The sequence below is a fragment of the Anser anser genome (genome assembly GCF_964211835.1).
Source record: "Anser anser genome assembly, chromosome: 25".
In the NCBI taxonomy this organism is placed as follows: Eukaryota; Metazoa; Chordata; class Aves; order Anseriformes; family Anatidae; genus Anser; species Anser anser.
In genome coordinates this window covers 3,604,292-3,625,618 of record NC_139746.1, presented here as the reverse complement: position 1 = coordinate 3,625,618, position 21,327 = coordinate 3,604,292, and the positions used below count along the sequence as shown (strand labels likewise).

Here is a 21,327-nt window from a genome sequence, read left to right as displayed (position 1 = left end):
AAGCATAAAGGAATGAACTAGCAGCAGACTTGCTAATGAATGTAACAACCTTCCTGTGTTTCTTTTTTTTAATTTTTCATGAGGCTTGTGAGTTGATGAATGAGTTCCCTAAATAGCAGCTGTAGTCTGAGGTTCAGTGGGACAAGGCAGCAGAAATAGCTCCTGATGTTTTAGCCTCCCAGGCTGTCCCTCGCTTTGTCTGCAGGTGCCCTGAAGCAAGAAGGTGAGAGAGAGGTGTGATGCCACAGCACGTGATGTGATGATCACATCTGAAATTCAAATGTGTAAGAGCAGTGCAGTTCAAAGAACTTTAAACAAAGCTGAGTCTTTAAATATCCCATTTAATTAGGCTAAACGATTTTATCTAAATATACTCTCTCCCATAGGAGTTACAGTGCACACAAAAGCAAAAGGAAAAGCTGAATTCTAAGCCCAGGCCCACAGCCAGGCTCGCTCAGTCGTAATCCAGCCTTGTATCCACACCTCCTCCCTCCGCCAAGGGAGGGAAGCAGTACTTCATCATCTCGGAAACACCTTGAGCAGTCACTGCTGGAATTTGGTCTCTAAAGCCACTAAGAGCAGTCCTGGAAGTGTTTTACTGGGCACGACTGCCGTAGTGTTTGGTTACTGAGTTGGGAAAGTGACTGCAAGGTTGGGGTACACTGGCTCAATCTCTAGCCTCCCACGCTGCAGAGCTAAACCCCGGTCGGTTCTGAGGTCGCACAGCTGGAAGCTCCCCCAGTCTGTACGGAAACAGAAGGGAACAGGCTAAAACCACTGCCACTGAATCCATTCCCCTTTATTTCAAGACAGCGTCTGGACCCTAGAGAGGAGTTCTGGTTTCAGGGGGCTCGCTGGCTGTTCCTGTCCTGATGCCTGGATGTCTGACATGAGCGCTGCGTCCCAGGCAAGGGTCAGGAGGGCTGAGGGCACCTGGAACAGAGAAGACAGCGTCACCAAGCTCCGGCAATGCTACGCTTTAACCTCCTCCTAACACGCTGTGTGTGTTCGCAGAGCTGGAAAAAAATTAGCATGAGCACTTTAACCAAAAAGGATGAGTAGGGATTTGTGCAGGGAGCTCCACAGGGGACACTGCTTTGGGCTTGCTGGTGGAAGCTTTAGGCTAGAGCTGTACTGGGCTCATAATTTCTGCTGTCTTTTGCCAGTATGGATGCTTAACTGCTCTAACTGCCAGCAATTACTGCAGCCTGCACTTCCTACAGAGAGTTTGGTCCCTAAAATTCCTTCCACATCAGCCTCCTAGCCTTGAGCCAGAAGTCTTTGTGTAATTAGTTATCTGCTTGAGCTTAGAAAGAAAGGGCCAGAGCACAAGTCCTGAAAGCATAAGACAAATCCTAAATTATGAGCAGCAGCTGACCCTGACAAGGCGGGTTCTGTTCTCACACGAAGACACCCGTGCAAGGTGCTGGCTCTTACTCACCAGCCCACACTCGTTGAAGGCCAAGTTCTCGTCAGTCACTTTGAGCCCTCCAGGTCCCAGGAGCTCAAAGGGCAGCCAGTCATCTCTGAGGGCTTCTCTCACAAAGCTGTAGAGCACAGATACGGGTTCTCTTGCATAAAAAGTCCCTGCCATGAGAAAATGAGGTGTGAGATACTGAAAGAGGCTCTGGCATTTACCAAATGGAGCCTTTTGTGGGAGCTTTCACAGGGCTCTGGTACTGCTAACTCCATGAACTGCTTCAGTGGCATAAAACCAGCCCCATTTCACTGAAGTATAAAAGTAGAATTCCCAAAGAAAAATGTTCCTGCCATTGTTGCAGACCCCTGCCAGCCTGTAACAAAGAACCAGGAAAGCCTGAAATTATTTCTGGAGTTCCGTTACAAAATGTGAAGAGGATTTATGCTGTTGTATAGGCTGACACCACACAGGCAGCCCCGTGCTGGTTACTCTAACAAACTGATCTCTGAAGTGCAGCTTGCTAGCAGCAGCCTGGGCAGAGCTCATTTAATTAACAATGCCTCAAGATTCCTCCCTCTGTCAGCCCTGGCTCACGGTGCCAGCCCGGGGCAGGCGGAGGGCTCAGAGCTGGTAGGAGTCATTACAGAAGTGTTACCCAGCCCCGGTTCTGCTGCTTTATTCCATCAGCTGCGTCCGCACATCTCGAGCCCGCTATGATTTAAGCTCTTAGGCTACGAGAGAAAGGGCAAGAAGTCTTTTACCTTGGAGGATGTATCCGTCGGGAAACCTGACTCGTAGCAGGGTGTAGTTGTACTTCCGCATCTCCCTTTGCTCTTCCTTCTCTCGCATGGCTCGCGTCCTCAGCATTGAAGCCTTCTCCACTGCTTCTGTCCTTTAGATATTTAGATATGAAGTGGTTTTTAGCACGAAGGAGAGGCGCGAGGCCGTCAGGTGGCGCTGGACGCCCCCTGGGTAGTCGGGTCCCTCCCTTCGAGGCTACTCACCGGAGCCGTTGCTCGCGTTTTATCTCCTCTGCAGTGAGGTTGAAGAAGTCGTCTGGCAGCTCAAACCGAGCAGCCTCAGGCGAGGGTTTAAAGACACAGAGCTGGCGATCCAGCTGCGGCCGCACTGGCTCCGAGCTTAGAAGTTGCTCTTTGTAGTCCTTGAGGTCTTCTAACCGGGTCAGCATCTCTTCCTTCAGTACGTAGTACTCCTCTGTGGTCTCTGCAACCCAGAGCACAGGACTCGAATCTCCCGGTCATCACTTGAGTAGCGTAAGGAACAAGGATAAGGAGCTCCAGAAAACAGAGTTTGGCCTTATCACGGAGAAGACAGGGTGAGGGGCTGTTAACGTGACTGCCTTGGAGCGTGGAGCTCTTGGAGCAGCTGAAGCTGGCTGCCCCGGGGACGTCCCACCGCTCAAACAGCTTAACACACTAAAATTGCTTGCCTTGTCCCGGAACAGGCAGCGTCCTCGTCTCAAACCCAACAGCCTGGAAAAAGCTGTGTACCCCTTCCAGGCAGCTTATCCTTTCCTGGAAGAAAAGGGAAGAATGAAATGCGGTCTGCTCCAGGCCAGGAGTTCCCTAGGCAGGGCAGCTGCAGGAGCCGTGGTCTCACCTGAAACACTTTGTTCTGCAGTTTGATTTTCCGGTACTTCTCCTCCTCTGGATGGAGGTAGATGTTGTCCAAGTACCTGCGGAAAGAGGAACGGAATTCACGGATCAAAGCAGGCGCTTCAGGACACGCTACCCCAAGGGGTAAAGATCACATTGAGTGAGACAGCTCAGAGTGTTGTGTCGCAGATAGGAGCTGAAAGAAAGTAAAAAGATAAAGTGAAAATGAAGAAATAAAGAGATGAAAGAAAGTGAAAGGGAGTGAAAGTAAAATAACGTGGTTTATGCCCCAGCCAGGCAGTAGATGGGGGCGGCTGATCTCAGCCAGCAGCTCCCAAACCTCCTGAACTACTGCGCCCCCTGGGAACAGCGCAGAAGCTGACCTCATTTCACCTGACAGCACCACCCAGCTCAGACGTGTCAGGGGTTTGCGTTTGGTTTTCTTCAGACTCTGCGTTTTCTTGCTGTGCTCCGGGCCCCTGCCTGCTGACCTTCCTGGGGGGGACACGAGCTGCCTGCACCCAGCACCCACTCACTTGGCCATGGTCTCCACGCCCAGGCGGACTTTCTCCCGGTCCTTGTTGAAGGTGTGAATCTCCAGGATGGAGGCGGCCACGGGGTCGGTGGAAGAGTACTGCGGGAGGAGGAGAGAGGCTGGTCACGGGGGAGCTGACCTACGCATGGGTCAGAGCTCCCCGCCTCGCTATTCGCAGCAAGTCAAAGGCAGGGGCGTTTTCAGTCAACACCTGAAGGGAGCCGCCCTCCTGGGGGACAGCGCGGGGCGGAGATTTACAAGGCAGAGGGCTCGAGGTCACTGCTGCGCTGCTCGAGGAGATCCGCACCACAGAACGGGTTCCAAAGGGAAGGAGGGAAAGGCGTGCAGCCAGCAGACCCTTACCAGCTGGATGGCCTCTCGGATGTGCTTCTCCTTCTGGTCTCTCCTTACAACCGCACCGGTCAAGGGACAGGTGAAGAAGACGCCCGAAACAGACGGTCTGACTGCCGCTTCGGTGTCTGGGAACGCCAGGTCCTGAAAGAGACCGAAGGAGGTGGATCTGAAGGGAGGAAGGAAGCTCTGTAGTTTGTTTCAGCACACCTGCACAGGAGGGGGACACCGGCGCTCCCAAAGCGCGCAGTTTCACGCGGTCCGGGAGCAGCGGCGTGCCTCGTACCTCTTTGTCAGCAGAGCCCCCTTTCTCACTCGCAGCTGCCTCAGCCATGAGCTCCTTCCTCACTAGGAGAGAGAAATCCCAGTTACAGGGGCAGGGGCGCAGACCCCGAGGGGTTCAGCAGAGAGCTCTGCAGCTTTGCCCCGGGGAAGCTGACGCTCCCGCGGGTGCTGTGCTCCTGGCCCAGGAGTGCACGGGCGTGTGTGACCCCATTGCTGAGAGGTTTGTCATCAGCCCCAGGAGCCGGCTTCACCGGCCAGCTAACCCTGCCTGCCTGGAAACCCCTCTCCACACTGAGAGAGGAGGCCGAGCTCAGCTCACAGAACTGTAGGGGTTGGCAGGGCCCTGCAGAGCTCACCGGGTCCAACCCCCTGCCAAAGCAGTTCCCTAGAGCAGGCTGCCCAGGGAGGCGTCCAGACGGGCCTTGAATATCTCCAGAGAAGGAGACCCCACAGCCTCCCTGGGCAGCCTGTCCCAGCGCTCCGTCACCCTCACCGGGAAGAAGTTTGTCTCACGTTTAAGCAGCACCTCCTGCGTTCCAGCTGGCACCCGCTGCCCCCTGTCCTATCACTGGGTGTCATCGAGGAGAGCCTGGCTCCGTCCTGACCCTCCCCCTTTCCGTACTTACAACCATCAGTGAGCTCACCCCTCGGCCTCCTCCTCCCCAAGCCCCAGCTCCCCCAGCCTCCCCCCGGAAGGAGGACACCCCCCTCCCTTCCCCACCCCCGGGGCTCCCCGCCGGGCTGTCCCGAGCCGCTCCGAGCCCCCCGCCCGGCCCCGCCTCGGGGCCGCCCCGCGCCCCCCTACCCTGGTTCCTGATGGCCTCCTGCGACGAGGGCGGCTTGGCCTTGCCCTTCAGCTCCATGCGGGCCAGCGCCGCCGCCGCCGCCATCTGCGCCTCGTCGGTCGGTCCCTGGCGGGGCCTCGGCGCCGCCTCCGCCTTCGGCTTCTCCTTGGGGGCGCTGCGGGAGGCCGGGGCCGCTCGGGGGCAGCTCCAGGGCACCGCCGGGCCCCGTTCGCCTTCCCCCCCCCCTACCCAACGCCCCTCGGAGAGCCCCGGCGGCCCCGCCCCCCTCCGTGCCCGGTACCGGCCCGGCCTCCCCCCCCCCGCCGGTACCGGCCCGGCCCCCGCAGCCCCCGCGCCCGGTTACCGGGACGGTTCCGACAGTTTCTGGCCCGGCCCCGCGCTCTTGAACTTGAGGTCGGCCTTGATCTCCTGGAAGAATTTCCGCATGGCGCCGGGCCCGGCGGCGGTGGGCCCGGACCCTACCGGCCGCCACCCCGCCCGCTTCCGCCCCGCTCTGCTCGCTTCCGCCGGAAGCGGCGGGGCCGCCGCTCTAGCCCGCCCTCTCTATGGGCGATGCGCGCGGTCCTCCAAGAGCCGCCCCGCCCCCCCCCGCCGTGGAGGTCCCGGTGCCCCCCCCCCCCCCCCCCCCCCCCCCCCCCCGCTGCCCGATCGGCCCCAAAGGCACCGAGACCACCCGGGAGCGTGTCCCACAGCCCCCCAAAGCACCCCTAAGACCCCCAAACACGTCCTAAAACTCCCATCCCCCCACCCCCCCAGAATAAAACTGTCCTAAAACCTCCAATCTCCCCCCAAAAATCTCCAAACCCATCCTAAAACCCCCAAACCCGTCCTCAAACCCCCAACTCCCCCCAAATAAAAACAAACCCATCTTAACCTTCCCCAAAACCTCCAAACTTGTCCTAAAATCCCAAACCCTTCCTAAAACCTCCAACCCCCCACCAAACCCGTCCTAAAACCCCCAACCCCACCCAAAAAAAAAACAAACAAATTAAACCCATCCTAAAACCCCCAACCCCCCAAAAAAACTCAAACCTGACCTAAAAAAATCCAAACCCTTCTTAAAACCCCCAACTTCTCCCCAAAAACTCCAAACCCGTTCTAACCCCCCCAAAAAAAACCTCCAAACCCCTCCTAAAACCCCCAATCCTCCCCCCAAGAAAAACCTCCAAACCCGTCCTAAAACCCCAAAACCCTTCCTAAAACCCCCAACCCCCACCGAATCCCCAAACCTGTCCTAAAATCCCTAACCCCCAAAAAAACCTTCAAACCCATCCTAACACCCCTAATCCCTTCCTAAAACCGCAGCCATAATTCCCCCAAGGAGGCGGGTGCCACGGTGGCAAGGTGCCCCTGTCAGCCGGGCGATCCGAGAGGGCCCAGATGTGGATAAATAAGATAATAATAACGTAATAAATAACATAAAGTTTGGTGAAATAAAATAAAGTTTGGTTTTTCTCCACACACGGCTCCACGCCTCTAGCCGGTGGCTTGCACCAAGGGACGCCTCGTAACCCCGCTGCCTCCACCCCGCTGCCAGACGCGAATCTTGAGACAAAAATGAATAAAATAAAGTTTTATTTTATAATAAAACTTCACGGGTGGCTCTGTTCCTCCAGTGGGCAGCTCAGAGCGAGGGAGGCCTCGTGCTGGGCCGAGCGGCCGGGGGCACCCGTTACGGCCCCATAGCTCCGTCCTCCCCTGACGCCTGCGTTAAATGACTGGGAGACACGTTGGTTTTTTTTCTGTGAAACCCCCTAAAGTTGGTTCAAAACCAAGCAAAGGGATGGAAATCGCGTGAGGACACGCGGCCCCGCAGACAGAAGGCCGGCAGCTTGGCGAGGGTTGGCTCCACGAGGTTTATTTCCACACAGAGCCGGGCCGCAGCGGCGCCATTTTCCTGCTCGGCTCCTCCGGGGGCTGTCCGGGAACGGCTCCATCGTGTCCCCAACACGTCCCCAGGGACCCGGGAGCTCCTCACGGTGACACCTCGGGAAACACAGAGCCCCGGGAGCCGGCTCTGTGGGTTCCCTTCCACCCAGCCCTGACTAATTTCCCCTCGCCAGCAAAGCCGCCGCGCCCGCCCCGGGTGCTGCAGGCAATGCGGCGAGCGCCCGGCCCGCGTTTGTTCTCCCTTTGCCTCTTCCCAGAGGTATGATCGCTACAAAAATAATTTCTACAACACGTGGGGGTTGTTTGGTAACACCTCAGGCCGTCACATCCTCGCACCCGGCCACTCGCTGCCGTTTCATTGCCGTTTGTGCCTTCGGAGCAGTGATGGGTGAGCTTTTCTGTGACTTCACAGAAACGGCGGATAAAACGGGATTAAAAAATTGAGCTAAACCAGAGTGAACTTCCAGACTGACTCTTTATATCATTTTGCTCCAGATTAGTAGGATTTAATTTAAAAAAATAAAAAAAATAATAAAAAAGGGATGTAAACAGGTCTAATTCCACTGCACAATTCCCATTCCTTTCTCCTATAACCACTCCTTTCCCCTATAACCACCCCCTTTCCCACAAAACCATGCCCCGGGCAGAAATCCCGTTGGCTCTGCTGTTTTGGGGGGGGCCCCTTGCAGCTGCCCCCAGCTTCTGGTTACGCTGGGACGTCCCTGCTGATTTTTTGGAGAGCTGCTGGGATTTTATTAGGTGGGCACAGCCTGCCCCAGTGCCCCCAGCCCTGACACCTGCAGGAGGGCTCGGGCTCTTCGGGCTGTGCCCCTGCCCCCAGCCACACGGCCGCTTTTTACCCTTTTTACCCCCAAAAAAGCAGCCGCTGGGCTTGCCCCTGCTCCCCAGCACGACCCCCCTGGGGCTCCCGGTTTCATTTCAGTCCCATCAGGGCCCGGTGGCTCCCTACAGGGCGTCGCCCACCCCCTGACACTCCCGGGGCTGGTGCCCCCCCGGTGTCCCCGCAGCCCCCTGCCCTTACCCTGATCTGTCCAGCCCCAGCCCCTGCCCCACAGCTCACCACAAGCCACGGGACCCCTCCGGGACCCCCCCCGGACCCTCCCGGACCCTCGTAGATCCCCCCCAGACCCTCCGGGACCCCTCGAGACCCTCCCGGGACACCCCCCGAGATCCCCCCAGACCCCCCCCGGGACCCCCCAGACACTCCTGGACCTCCCCGGACCCTCCGGGACCCCTGAGACCCTCCAGGGACCCACCCCAGGACCCCTCTGGGACTCCCCCAGGACCCTCTCGGACCCTCCTGGACCCCCCCGAGACCCCCGAGACCCTCCCGGGACCCCCCGGGACCCTCCTGGACACCCCCCGAGTCCCTCCCGGACCCCCCCGGGACCCCCTAGACCCTCCCGGGACCCCCCGCGGGACTACCCCAGCCCTCCCCCGGACCCTCCTGGACCCCCCCGGGACCCCTCCCGGGACCCCTCCCGGAGACCCCCCCCAGCCCTGCCCCTGGACCCCCCCTCCTGCCCCCGCCCCCTCCCCTCTCCCCCGCCCCCTGGCCCCGCCCCCTCCCCGCTCCCCATCCCCGAGGCGCCTCTGGCGGCTCGGCCCAATCCCGTCCTCCCGCCGTGCCCTCTCCTCCCTCCCATTGGCCCAAACGTTTGAGCGGCACCTCTTCCCACCAACGGCAGCTGGAGCTCCGCGAGGGGCGGGACATCCTGCGGGCCGGGCCGGGCCGTCTCCGCCCCGCTGCCCGGTGCTGCCCGCGGCCTGGGCCTCCGCCGCCGCCGCGCCCCGCCCCGCCCCGCGGCCGCCATGCCGCACAGCTTCAAGCCCGGGGACCTCGTCTTCGCCAAGATGAAGGGCTACCCGCACTGGCCCGCCCGGGTGAGCCCCAGGGGCCGCGCCGCTAGGGGACAGCGGGAGGGAAAGAGGCGGGCCCGGGACGGAGCCGCGCACCGGGCGGGAATGGGGGGGGGGGGGGACGGACACGGTAAGGGGACGGGGGCCGGTACCGGCACTGGGGCGGGGGGGCTGGTAACGGAACCCGGATGGGGCTCCGGTCCTGGGCCTGCACCGGGGTGGGGGTACCGGACAGGCATCGGGGCGAAGGATCCGGTACCGGTGCCAGCACCGGGATGGGGCTCGGTACGGGACTTGCACCGGGACGGCGGACCCAGTACCGGACTTGCACCGGGGCAGGGGGTCCGGTACCAGACTTGCACCGGGGCGGGGGACCCGGTACCGGTACCAGCACCGGGATGGAGCCCAGTACCTGCACTTGCACCGGGGCAGAGGGACCCGGTACCGGATCCACACTGGGATGATGCTCTGGTCCCGGCACCTGCACTGGGGTGGGGGTCCCAGTACTGGCACCAGGATGGGGCCCGGTACTGGACAGGCACCGGGTCGAGGGACCCGGTACCGGACTTGCACCGGGTTGGGGGACCCGGTACCAGCACCAGGATGGGGCCCGGTACCCGCACTTGCACCAGGGCAGGGGGACCCAGTACCGGACCCACACCGGGACGATGCTCTGGTCCCGGCACCTGCACTGGGGTGGGTGTCCTGGTGCTGGCACCGGGATGGGGCCCGGTACCGGACTTGCACTGGGGCAGGGGGACCCGGTACCGGACCCACACCGGGGTGATGCTCTGGTCCCGGTACCTGCACCGGGTTGGGGGATATGGTCCTGGCACCCGCACCGGGGTGGGGGGTCCCGATACTGGCACCGGGATGGGGCCTGGTACCAGACTTGCACCGGGGCAGGGGACCCAGTACCGGACCCACACCGGGGTGATGCTCTGGTCCCGGTACCTGCACCGGGACGGGGGATCCGGTCTCGGTACCTGTTCTGGGCCTTCCTCCAGGCCAGGCAGCCCCGTTGCAGCGCGCCCCAGCACATCCCGGCTACGGGGCTGGCGCTGAGCCGCCCCACAATAACGGGGTCCCTGCATCCACACCCGCACCGGGGCGGGAGCTGGCTCCCGGGACGCGCGGCGCTGTTACGGGGCGGGCTGCGCGCCGCTGCCGTCCCCAGCGGGACCGGTCCCGGAACAGAACCAGGGCTGGGTGCCACACCGGGACCTGTGCTGGCACCGCACTGAGGGGCTGGCACCGGGAGCGGGGTCCCGTGATGTCGCCCATAGCGGGGGGGTCCCACACCGCTGTGGGGTTGCCTGGGCCAGGGCCTGGGGCTCTGGCGAGGAGCGGGACGGCCCTTTGGGACTCCCCGGTTGTGAACGGGGGGCAGAGCCAGTTCTGGGGCAGCAGGGACGCGCGCGGGGCTGCGAGCCCTCGAGGTACGGGGTTGGGGGGAGCCGGTGGCGTCCGCGGGGTGCGGACGGGGGGGCAGGCGTCCCGGTGGGCAGCGCTGCGCGGCGGCACCGGAGGAGCCGCGGACGGGGCGGTCGGGGCGAGGCGCAGCGTGGTGGCCGTGCCGGCGAGGGCAGCGCGAGGCGGGTCGGGGGCTCCCGGTGGGCAGCCGGGGGCCAGGCGGGGTCGTGCGCCCCGCGGGATCGGGGCCGGGGAGGCGCCGGGTGCTGGAGCCGCCGCCGCCGCTTGGCCGCACCACGCCGGGAGACCCGGGATGCCGGCAGACCCGAGATGCCGTCGTGGCTGGCCTGGCACCGGGGGGGGGTGGTGGCCCCCCAGCACCGCAAGGATTCGGCCCTTCCAGGAGGGCGCTCGCGTTGTCCGGCTTCCGCGGCCTCTCTCCTGCTTTTAGCCCGCTCCTTTTTGGGGAGGCTCCTCCCGAAGACTTCCCCGGCACGCGGGGGGCAGCCCCTGCTGCGCGCCCCGAGCCTCCCGCCGCTGCCCCGGACCACGCGGAGCGGACCGAAGGGCACCGGAGCCGGCGCGGCGTGTGGGAAGAAGACGCGGGGGGGCCCGCCGGCAGCTGGGCTTTTCCTGCGGCCTGCCTCCAGCCAGGAAGGACCCCCCCGGGCCACCCGCTGGAGGGGATTCCCTCGGGGGGCGCCCGGCTCTAGGCGTGGAGCGTCCGCGCCGGATCCCTTCCGTTGCTCTCCTGGCGATCCCGCCCGGCCGTCCCCGCCGCATTCGGACGCTGCGCGGAGCCAAGTTCCCCGTCCGGGTGCTTTGTTGCCGCGCTTGCCTCCAAGTCGTGTGCGCGTGCCGGAGTCCCGACGCCGCTAGCCAGGGCTAAGGGTTGCCTCGCAGAGGACGCGCTCCAGCCGCTCTCTCTGACCACCTCCTGCTTTGGGTTTCCTTTCAGATCGATGACATCGCGGACGGCGCCGTGAAACCCCCGCCGAACAAGTACCCCATCTTCTTCTTCGGCACTCACGAGACGTAAGCGCTGCCTCGCCCCCCCGCTCTGGGCCGTGCCCCCGCTGCCTCCGCTCTGGGCTCACCTCTGCTTTGTTTCTCTCCAGCGCCTTCTTGGGCCCCAAAGACCTGTTCCCCTATGAAAAGTATAAGGACAAATATGGGAAAACAAACAAGAGAAAAGGCTTCAACGAGGGATTGTGGGAAATCCAGAACAACCCTCACGCCAGTTACAGTGCCCCTCCGGTGAGTGTGGGCCTCGCGTGGCGGGGGGGCAGCGAGGACGTGGGCTCCGAGCACCTCCTGCTCTCCTTCCCTCCGAGCCGCTCTCCTCCTCTCTCTGCTTCTCCCCGCTGTGGTGTCTCCGCGCTTCCGTCTCGCACAGCAGCTTGCTCAGGGTTGAAATGCCTTCCCTTTCCTGCCCTCTCCCTTTCGGTGAAAGACTCGGCCCCCGCTCGCCCTCCGAGAGGTAGGCACCTCCGTCCCATCTCTGAGGCGGAACGGGGAGCGCGCTTGGCGTGCCTTGCCCCCAGCCCCGCGGAGGATTTCCGTGCCGGAGTGAGAACGGAGGCTTGCCGGTCCCGGGCTCGGGGGAGCCGCGCGCGGGCCGTGGGGCAGTCCCTCTCTTCATCCGTTTCTGAGGTCCTGAGCCAAAAGGCACCCATCGCTCCTCCGGCGGGTGTCAGGGCTGGCTGGGAGGCAGCTCTTCGCTGTCAAGTGCTGGCGTGTGCGAGGGGCGTTTCGTGACCGTAATTGTGTGATGCAATTTATTGTATAGCGATCTCCAGAGGAGGCGGCCAAAGCAGCTTCATAGGCAGTTGGGCTGAAGAGGCAGAGGAAGGTTTTTAAGGTGAGCTACGAAGACCAGCTGCTCTGGAGGTAGGCAGGCTCAGGCGCGCTGCTGCCAGCGCAGGAGAGAGGTTGTGGTTTGAGTAGCTGTGGGACATGGTTGCGCCCGAGACCGCCGAGGTAGACGAGGCGAGACCGCGGAGGTGCCCGAAAACCTGGAGAGCGACTTCGCCTGTGCGTAGCGGTGGGCGGGAGGCTGGTGGTGGCGAGGGAGGCGGCACCCACGGTGTCCAGGGACTGCTCGGCACCACCACGGACTCCCGGCAGGGTTAAGAAACCCGTTCCCGCGGGGCTTGCTGGGACTGGGAGAGCGCCTGAGGCTACGCCAAAGATCCCTGCGAGGCTGCGGGTTCGCCGACGCCGACTGGCAGCCAGTGGCCGATGCGTCCGGAGGAGCAGAAGAGGTTGAAGGAGAGGCTTGATTTTGAGAGCTGAGTGACGCGAGGTGCCAGGAGAAGTCAAAACGAGGAGAGCCTTTCCAGCAGGAGGGCTGCGGTGCTGGAAGAGTCCCCGCGGTAGGGACGGCTGCTGCTGCTACGCGTGAAGAGAACGAAACGCAGAAGACAGGAGCTGAGGTGCTCGCGTGAGGAACCTCGTGGTGGGCTGATGAGAAGCCCGGAGACCTCCCCTGCGTGGAGCGATGGAGCGGGACAGAAGAGATCCCAGCCGGGCCAGAGCAGCGGCCGCCGCGCAGGCCGTTCCGACGGGGAAGGCGCGTGAGAAGGAAGAGTTCTGGCTCGAATCGAGGGCCGGCAGCCCGGGAGGAGAGGCCGAACCAAGCCGCCGTCAGGGCAGAGGAAGGCTGGGATGCGCTCGCCCAGTCAGGGGCCGTCCAGCCCAGGCTGCTGCGAGGGTCTGTGGCAGGGTGTGAGGCCGCTGGGGAGGGGAGCGAGGGAGCGGTAGGTGCAGGCTGAGCTGGGGACCCGCGGGAAGGTGTTTGTGGTGGTCTCGGGGCGGTGCGGAGGGGGCCTCGGGAAGGGGGTGCAGGGGGATTAGGAGCGGGTCGACCGAGCGCCCTCCTTGAAGGGCCGGTAACGCTGTCGCTCCCCCCGAGAGCATCGCTGAAGGGTGCTGGCTCCTCTCGGGGGCCTCGCCAGGAGGGGACTGTGCCCTGTGCTGCTCTGTGCGCCTGCTCCTCTCTGCTCAGTGCTGCTCTCCGTTGCTTGTCGCCCTTCCGTGCCCCTTCTCTCCAGCCTGCCGCAGGCCTCTTGGGGCAATAACAGTTGTCATCTCCGCTGTCTTTAGCCCGCGAGCTCCTCTGACAGCGATGTTCCCGAGAACGACCCCATGGGGGGCAGCGACGCAGGGGACGACGAGGACGACCCCGCCATGGCTGCGGTCACCGCAGAGAAAATGGAAAGCGACGAGGACTCGGATCGAGGCAGCGACCACAGCGGGCTCAAGCGGAAATCGTTGGCGATGAAAGTGAGTGTGGGCTGAGGCGGCGGGGCCGGGAGGCTGTCCTGGGCTGGAGGAGGCTGGGACGTGGTTGGCGGCCCCCCCCCCACCGAGCTGCCCCCTTCCTCCAAAAGAAATGCAGCACCTCGAGCACGTGGAGGGAGGAAGAAACCGCCTCCCTCCGGATGCTCCAGGGGAAAAGTGGGTTAGCGCACGTTAGGGGTCTCACTTTGCCTCTGAGGTGCTGGGACAGCCACGTCCTGGTGCGGTTCGCAGAGAGCCCGGAGCTGCACGTCTCTTCTGAGCGCGCGTGGCTGTCCTGGGGGGGCGATGGGGGAGAGTCGCGCATCCCCTTCTTAGCCAGGGTTCGCTTTCCGCTGTGGGTGGAGAGGGGGTGGGCTTCCCTCACTGTGTCGCTTCTTGGACATCAGATGCCGGTGGCAAAACGGCCTCGGAAATCTTCCAGCGACCTGGATCAGGGCAGTCCCTCCCTGACAGAAGAGGAGAACTCAGAAACGTCCTCCGAGTCGGAAAAAAACAGCGACCAGGTGAGGAGGTTCGGGGCTGCGCTTGCGTGGAGGCTGGCAGGGTGGTGCGGGCTGCGGGAAGAGCGTCGCCGTCTGGGGGGGCAGTGGCACTGAGCCTGGGGGAACGGGCTGGCTTCACCACCGTGAGGCTGTTCCCCGTTTAATATCCGTGTTTTCCTCCAGGACTTCACTCCCGAGAAGAAGCCAGTGGCCAGGGCTCCCCGGAGGATGCCTGCAGGGGGCAGGAAGAAGAAGGTAAAAGCCCCCCCGGAGTGGCTTGGCCCGCGGGTTGCTGCTTCAGGCTCCTCTGGTCTCCCCTGGGGGCGAGGGACCTGGCTTCTGGCAGCCCCTGGAGGCGGGGGTGGCTCCCCTGCGGGCGGGGAGGCTGGGTCAGGGTGGGCTCTGCTGCGGGCTGCTGGGGGTCCAGAGCGAGAAGAGACCTCGCTTGTGTGTCGGTGACGTGGCTGGGCGCCGTGCCGCTGTGCTGGGGGCAGCAGCTGCTTCTGTTCCCCCCATCCAACCCCGCTTTGTGCCTGCAGAAAGTGGAGTCTGGCTCCGATTCGGATTCCAAAGTGGACTCGGACTCGGAAATGGGAAACGCAACCGTGGACATGACCAAGTCGGACTCCAACTCCGATTCGGACTCCGACGTGTCTGTGAAAAAGCCTCAGCGGGGCAGGAAGCCAGGTAGGAGGCGCCAGGTAACACCAAGGAGACTTCACCTGCCACAGCCGGGCCGCTGCCGGCTCCCTCGGGAGGCTGGAGAGCACATGGAATTGGTGCTCCGGGAGCTCTGCTGTGAGCGGTGTCCAGCTGTTTCCACACACAAGCCCGCCAGGGCTCCTGCTGACCGTCCTCCCGTTGCCTTGCAGCTGAGAAACCCCCTCCCAAGCCCCGTGGCAGGAAACCGAAGCCCGAGCGTGTCCCGACCAGCTCCAGCAGTGACAGGTGAGACTGGGGCGCTGTCCCCCTGCTGGGTGGGGGGGTCGCCGGCCTCCCCTCCCACGCGAGGGGTCCAAGCGTGCCCTGTCCTCGGCAGCGACAGCGACAGCGACGTGGACCGCATCAGCGAGTGGAAGAGACGGGACGAAGAGCGGCGGCGGGAGCTGGAAGAGAAGAGGAAGAGGGAGCAGGAGGAAGAGATCCGTCGGCTGCGGGAGCAGGAGAAGGAGGAGAAGGAGAAGAGGAAGGAGAAAGCAGAGAAGGGCGAGGAGGCGCACTCGGACAGCGACAGCAGCGCGGATGACGAAGTAGCCAAAAAGGGCCGGAAAGGCCGGGCCAAGGCTCCGTCCTCCTCAGACTCCGAACTGGAGGTGGAGAAGGAGGTGAGTGCGGCGCTGTGAGGGCGCGGGGAGCTGGTGGCGGGCAACAGCCGCCTGTCCTCTCCCTGCCACGTCAGCGGGGGCCTCCAGGAGCGGCAGTGCCCTGCTGTCCTCAGCTTCTTTTACCCTGGGGAGCGCAGGGAAGGGTCGTGTGCCTAGGGGAGCCGTACCCTTGGCCCAAGAGGCCCCATCCAGTTCGCACCCCTGCGATGCTCTCTCTCCCCACAGTCACTGTATTTGCTCTGCTGTCCTCTGCAGAGCCGGGGGAAGGGTCAGCGGGGCTCGGCTGCGGCACTGAGGAAGGCCGCAGAGGGCTCGTGGCAGCCGTGCTGCCTCGTGGCCAGGGGTAGGGTCTCCCTTTCAGCCTGCTGCCTGTTTCTCCGCACAGAGCGGGGCCAGGAGAGCGGCACGAAGAGCTGAGCTCTGCAGGGAAGTGTGGGCATCGCGGGCCGGGTGGGATCTCGGAGCAGCACACCCCCGTGCTGTGACCCAGCTCCTTTTTTTTTACCTCATGCTGGGACAGCCCTGCGCCCAGAGCAGCGGTGCCGCTCGCAGCGGCCTCGCAGCGGCGCTGGTGTGGGTGCTGGCTGCTGGCACTGCTGGATCGTGCCCAGATGGGGCCGAGAGGACGGGAGCAGGCCGTGGCGCTGCCTCCCTCCCTCCCGCAGCGGGGTGGGCTCTGCCGCAAGCTGCTCTCGCCTGCATTGTTCTCTCCTCGAAGGTAAAGAAGCCGGCGAAGAAGCAGCCCTCGGAGTTGTCAAGGAAACCGACTCAGAAGGAGAAGAGGGGCCGAGCAGAGGAGAAACCGCGGAACAAGTCAGCATCTCCCCTCCCTGCGCACGGCGCCGTGCTCCTCTGGGGACGGGGCTGGTCCTCGGCTGCTGCCCCAGCCCCGCTGCGGACCTCTGGGGTGGGGATGGGGTCCTGGTGGGGCTGCCTGTGCCAGCAGCACCCCCGGAGGGCTTTCCTCCTCTCCTTTCTAGAGCTGAAGGGGGCTGACGGGGGTGTCTGGGGGGGGGAGGCACCAGGCTGGGCATCCCTGCTGCTTTCTGACACACAGGGGAAGATCCTTGGGGTATCCCCGGCCGCCTTTGCTTTGGGCTCTGCCTTTCTGCAGTCCCGGGGACCTGGGGCATGGGGGAGCTGCTGTCTCAGAGCTCCCAGCCGTGCGAGCTGGGAGATGTGTGTGTGCGTGGGAGATGTGTGCGAGCGTGGGTGGAGCGCGGCGGGGCTCTGCCGCCTGCCTGGCACTGCCGGGCAGCGGGGGACGCGCTGGTACGTGCTGTCACCTCTCTTGCTAGCCCAGCAACACGCACGTGGTTTTACCTGCAGGCATCCCCTGAATGATTTCACCTCGTTCCTTTTCCTCCTGCAGACCTCTGAAAGTGGAACGGGGCCGCAAGAAGTCTGAGCTGATCCCCGAAAGGAGAATGGAGAAGAAAAAGGGTGAGCGAGCGGGTGCTTCTAAGGCAGGTCACGGGAGAACAGAGAGAGAAGGGAGCCAGGGCTGGTTCCCCCATCCTGGGGAAGGGGAAGGATCTTTCCAGCAGGGATCACTTTTGGTTGGGCCCTGCCAGTGCTGCTGTGATCCCTGCACCGTGTTGGAAAGTATTTACGGGGTGTGTAGAGACGGCTTCCCTGCAGGCATTCCCTTCCCGTTGGGGCACACCCCAGCCTGTCCTCTGCAGAGCGGCCCCTGGGGCTGCTTTCAGCCTCGGAGACGCGAGAAGGAACCAAAGCCCTTTTTGGGGAGAGGTTCCGGGCTCCAGGCCGTTGTGTGCTCCCCCCCTGAGGCCTCGGCCTGTCTCTCTCGCTGCTCCAGAGCCCACTGTGGAAGAGAAACTTCAGAAACTTCACAGCGAGATCAAGTTTGCCCTGAAGGTGGACAACCCGGTGAGTGCCTGAGGTCCCCGGCTGTGTCTTCAGCCACCACGTGGACCTCGCCCAGCTGACCGAGGCTGGTCGTGCTGGTCTGGAAGCTGGGTGCTGCGAGGGGACCGTGCTCACAGTGGTGCTGGTCCCAGGTGCCCACTGGGAGCTGGCAGAGGAGGCTCTGCCCTTCTCCTTTGCCACCCGTTCCTGTCCCCGTGCTGGGGTGTGGGTGTCCTCTCCCCTGAGCTGGGGCTGGTGAGCTGCAGCGTGGCCCACACGGCTGGGTTTCTGCCTCGAGACAGGATCCAGAGCTTTGCCAACCCCGCCCCGAGGCGGTTGGCAGACAGAGTCCCTCCGTTTTTCCCCTGCTGCTCGTGCAGGGCCAGATGTAACCCACGAGGGGACTTTGAGCCGGTTTCTAACCTCGGTGCCATCCTTACAGGACATCAAGCGGTGCCTGAACGCGCTGGAGGAGCTGGGCACGCTCCAGGTCACCTCACACATCCTCCAGAAGCACACGGACGTGGTGGCTACTCTGAAAAAGGTACGAGGGAGGCTGATCACCAGGTGGTCACTCAATGAGCCTGCCTGGGCCGCCACGAAGGGTGTCAGCACCTCCTCCTCCCTGTTGCTGCTGCAGATCCGTCGCTATAAAGCAAACAAAGAAGTGATGGAGAAAGCCGCCGAAGTTTACACCCGGTTGAAGTCGCGCGTCCTGGGACCAAAGATGGAGGCGATCCAGAAAGCCAACAAAGCCGGTCCGGAGAAGGACAAGGGGGATGTGGACAAGAGCCAGGAGAAGCTGGCGGGAGGGGAGACGCGGAATGAGAAGGGGGAAGAGGAGACAAACGCTGGTAACGCACCCTGCCCGTCTCAGGGCAGTTCCCTGCTCTGTCCGGGCGTGTAGCAGCCTCACGGCACCTGGCCCTGGGTCCACCTCGTGGCAGGGGCCGTGGGGCTGCCTGGAGAAGGGGCAACTTCACCCCCAGCATCCCCCCCTGGAGCATGTCTGAGCTTGGGGACTGCGTGGTTAGGTGGGGCTCTGTGGGCTGAGCATCAAACGCTCTCGGCAGTGAGAGCAGAGGGCAACCTCGGCGCCCATGCCCTGACTTGGGGTGTCTGCGGGGCAGCTTTTGGGCCAGGCCAGCTCCTTGCTGCCAGTTAGAGCGCTGGTCCCGGGCACCAGGGGGATGGAGGAATGTGGAGCCGCCCTTGGCCACTGGCTCAGGCTCTTGCGCAGGCAGCTGGTGACTGGGATCTTCCATCGCCTCGTGGCCATGTGCCCGGCGGGGTCCCTGCCTGGGGACAGCCCGGTAACGCCGCAAGAGCCTTCCTGGAGGAGCTGGTGGGGAAAAATCCGCTCTGATGTCAGCCTCTGGGCACGGGGAATGGAGTCTTTGGGGCCCTTCTGGTGGCTGTCATCCCTGGGTGAAGGGACAGCCCGCCTTGCTGTGGCCGTGGGTCCTCGCGGTGCCCAGCACCACCTGGGCTGCGGTGAATGAGGCTTCAGCCACCGCGGTGCCCAGGTATCTGAGCCTGTCTCTTCCCTGCAGACCTGTCAGGTCCTGTGAACGGTGAATCCCTATCCCAAAAAGCGGAGGGCACAGAGGAGAAGGAGCGAGACAAAAGCCAAGGGCCGGGAGCCAGTGAGCTGGAGGCATCTGCCGAGGAGGCCCACAACAAGTGAGCACGGGGGGGCTCGGCAGCTCCTCAGCACCCGCCGCGCGTCCACCCTCAGCTCCTCAGCAAGCTGGGCTCTTGCTCACCACCTTTGGGGGACCTCAGAGCTTGTAGGGCTTCTCCTGGCTTGGGGAAGAGCCCGAGCCTGGGGTGGGGGGAGATGCTAGGGGCAGGGGAAGGCAGACGGGCAGGGGAGGCTCTTGCTGAGGTGCCTGTGCTCTGCCCGCAGCGTGCAGGACTATCCCAACGCCGAGCGCGAGAGGGCTCGCGGGGAGTCAGAGTCTGTGGACGACGCGGAGGAGAGCTGAGGAAGCGGGTCCTGCCTGAAGGAGGATGCAGAGGGGGCTGCGCTGCCTGACGTGAAGGGAGACCGGCCTCCGCCTCGCCCATCTTTGAGTTACTTCACTAAGTCACACAGTAGCTGATGTCCTAGGTCTTGTCCTGTGCCCCTGACCCTGTGAAAGCACCGAACACAGGGGGAGACTGTGCTGTTTGTCTGTATTTGTCCCCTCTTTTTTTTTTTTTTCCCCACCTCCACCTAATTTCTTGTGATTTCAACCGACATGAAATGAATATAAAGGGTTTTTTAATGAAAAACACAAGGAGCCCTAGTGTCTATTTCTTGAGGCATCGCTGACTGTGACTAGGGGAGGGCAGGAGCATCCCTCTTCCCTTTGCCCCCTTCCTGGGGCAGTGACTGGAAAAAGCTCCTGGGGGCCCCTGTTCCCTCGGGCCAGGAGCCAGGCCGGGCACCCACGGGTGGCCCTGTCCCTGTCAGGGGGCAGCTGGGCCCCCGAGGGGTGACGGCAGGGCCTGGCTGCGCTCCCAGGGCTGACCCTGTTGCTCCAGGCTCCTTTCTTCTTGATTTTCCTCTGCCCGGGCTGGGAGCAGCCGTGCTGGGCCCTGCCGAGGACGCAGGCACTTGTCCCAGCAGTCGGGGACCCTCTCCCTGCTGCTCGGAGCCCCTTTCCCTACCGTGACGTTCTCCCAGCTGGGTGCAGCTGCTGGAGCCTGGTCCCTCTGCTCCCGCAGAGGCTGCAGGGCCGGGCACCAGCCTCTGGGGAAAAACAAAGTGAAATTGTGTATTCTCTCCTCTCTGAGCTGGGGGACTCAACCGGGGCAGCATCCTGCCTTGTGCTGGGCAGCATCTCGTTCGTCTGTCTGTCTCTCCGCTCTTTTGCAAGGATCTGAAGCTTTTGTACATGTAAAATAAAGATGTTCCCAGCTCAACCAGACGCTGCGTCCTCGTGTCCTCTTTGTGCCAAGGATCAGGCACCCGCAGTGGTGCCGACACAGGGCCGTTTGCCCTGCTCCTGCTCGGAGGCTGCTGTTGCTGTAACTCTGCCCTGGGGAGCCTGTGTCATTTTCCAGGCTTGATTTCATGCTCCAACCCTTCATAAACAGAACCCAAATAAAACCCAAATAAACCTCGTGTCCCTCTTGCCCAATTTTCGGGAAGCGAGAGGCGGAGGGAGGAGGGATGGGGCGAGTCAGGATGGGCACTGCTGCCCGATGCGAGGCTGATTCAGCCCCGTCCTTAGGCCCCTGATGGCCAGGAAAGGGGGACGGGGACATGCCACCGTGCCCCAGGCCAGGCTCGTCAAGCCACACAGCACCCCAGCAAGGGGCTTGTGTGAGGGGGCATCACCCTGCAGCCGTGCCCAGCTGATGGGTGACTTAAAGCCAGCTACAAGCCCCCCGCCGCCCCATTTCAGCTCAGTGCGTGCGGCTGCGTGCTCCTCACCCTCCTGCCAGGGCTCCTGCGGGTGCCGGAGGAGGAATTCCACCGACGCCTCCAGCACCTCCCAGGCCTGGGCCACCCACTTGTGGCCCTGGGTCCTCAGAGCCTCCGCCAGCTCCCTCAGGGAGCCGGCCAGGACGAAGGCCCGGTGGAGCCCGGCCATGTTGTCCCGGGCCTGCTGGGCCGCCTCCCGCAGCGGGGCCGGCAGCCGGCGGGCCTGGGCCAGTTGCTGCCCGAATTCGTCCTGCAGCTGCCGCGCCAGCGCCTGGCCCGTGCCGAGCTCCTGGCATCGCCCGCACCCCGCGGGCACTGTGTGTGTGTGTGTGGGGGGTGTCCCTGTCCCCTCCCGTTGCTGCCAGCTCTCACCATGTTGAGGATGTGCCAGAGCTGGGTGAAGTGGTGCTGGGCGTCCTCCTGCTGCCGCCGCAGCCGCCGCACCGCCAGGGCCGTGGCTTGGCTCCTGGCACGGGCAGGGGGGGAGCAGAGGCCATGGAGGCCGCCGTGCCGGTGGGGCTCAGCCATGGCCACCGCAGCCCGGTCTGCGGGGGGGGGGCAGAGGGAAGATGGAGGCGAGGGTGCCACAGGGACACCCCCGGCCCCGAGCGGTGTCCTGGGGTGGGGACACGGGGACCCCAAGCAGCGCCCTGGGGCTCTTACCTGCCGGCCCCGCTCCCGAGGGCAGGTAGCGGTGCAGCCACTCGTGCGCCGTGCCCAGCGCCCGCTCCACGCT

General features: G+C 63.4%; 2 protein-coding genes across 7 annotated transcripts; one reads left to right on the top strand and one right to left on the bottom strand.

The window, feature by feature from the left end:
• Window positions 1-321: 321 nt before the first annotated feature.
• Window positions 322-5,529, bottom strand: UBXN6 (UBX domain protein 6). 2 transcript variants are annotated; one of them, XM_083811423.1, is made up of 11 exons: window positions 5,357-5,529; window positions 5,013-5,167; window positions 4,209-4,270; window positions 3,935-4,066; window positions 3,573-3,670; window positions 3,041-3,116; window positions 2,871-2,955; window positions 2,425-2,644; window positions 2,182-2,312; window positions 1,442-1,587; window positions 322-933 (listed from the first exon to the last, which is right to left on the bottom strand). In XM_083811423.1, exons 1-11 carry the CDS (start codon window positions 5,437-5,439, stop codon window positions 805-807), a joined length of 1,317 nt encoding a protein of 438 aa, XP_083667549.1. In that variant the 5' UTR covers window positions 5,440-5,529; the 3' UTR covers window positions 322-804. The 2 variants fall into 2 exon arrangements, with proteins under 2 accessions (XP_083667549.1, XP_083667550.1); XM_083811424.1 differs by lacking the exon at window positions 5,013-5,167 and having other exon boundaries at window positions 5,357-5,527.
• A 3,097-nt stretch (window positions 5,530-8,626) lies between these two features.
• HDGFL2 (HDGF like 2) lies at window positions 8,627-19,453 on the top strand. Of its 5 annotated transcripts, none has more exons than XM_083811411.1 (16): window positions 8,627-8,808; window positions 11,156-11,232; window positions 11,316-11,454; window positions 13,303-13,482; window positions 13,887-14,003; window positions 14,166-14,237; window positions 14,522-14,669; window positions 14,855-14,930; window positions 15,022-15,307; window positions 16,032-16,120; window positions 16,680-16,750; window positions 17,127-17,197; window positions 17,619-17,720; window positions 17,817-18,030; window positions 18,730-18,859; window positions 19,086-19,453. In XM_083811411.1, exons 1-16 carry the CDS (start codon window positions 8,737-8,739, stop codon window positions 19,162-19,164), a joined length of 1,923 nt encoding a protein of 640 aa, XP_083667537.1. In that variant the 5' UTR covers window positions 8,627-8,736; the 3' UTR covers window positions 19,165-19,453. The 5 variants fall into 5 exon arrangements, with proteins under 5 accessions (XP_083667537.1, XP_083667536.1, XP_083667539.1 ...); XM_083811410.1 differs by having other exon boundaries at window positions 8,630-8,808; window positions 16,026-16,120; XM_083811413.1 differs by lacking the exons at window positions 11,156-11,232; window positions 11,316-11,454 and having other exon boundaries at window positions 8,630-8,808; window positions 16,026-16,120.
• The last annotated feature ends 1,874 nt before the right edge of the window (window positions 19,454-21,327 follow it).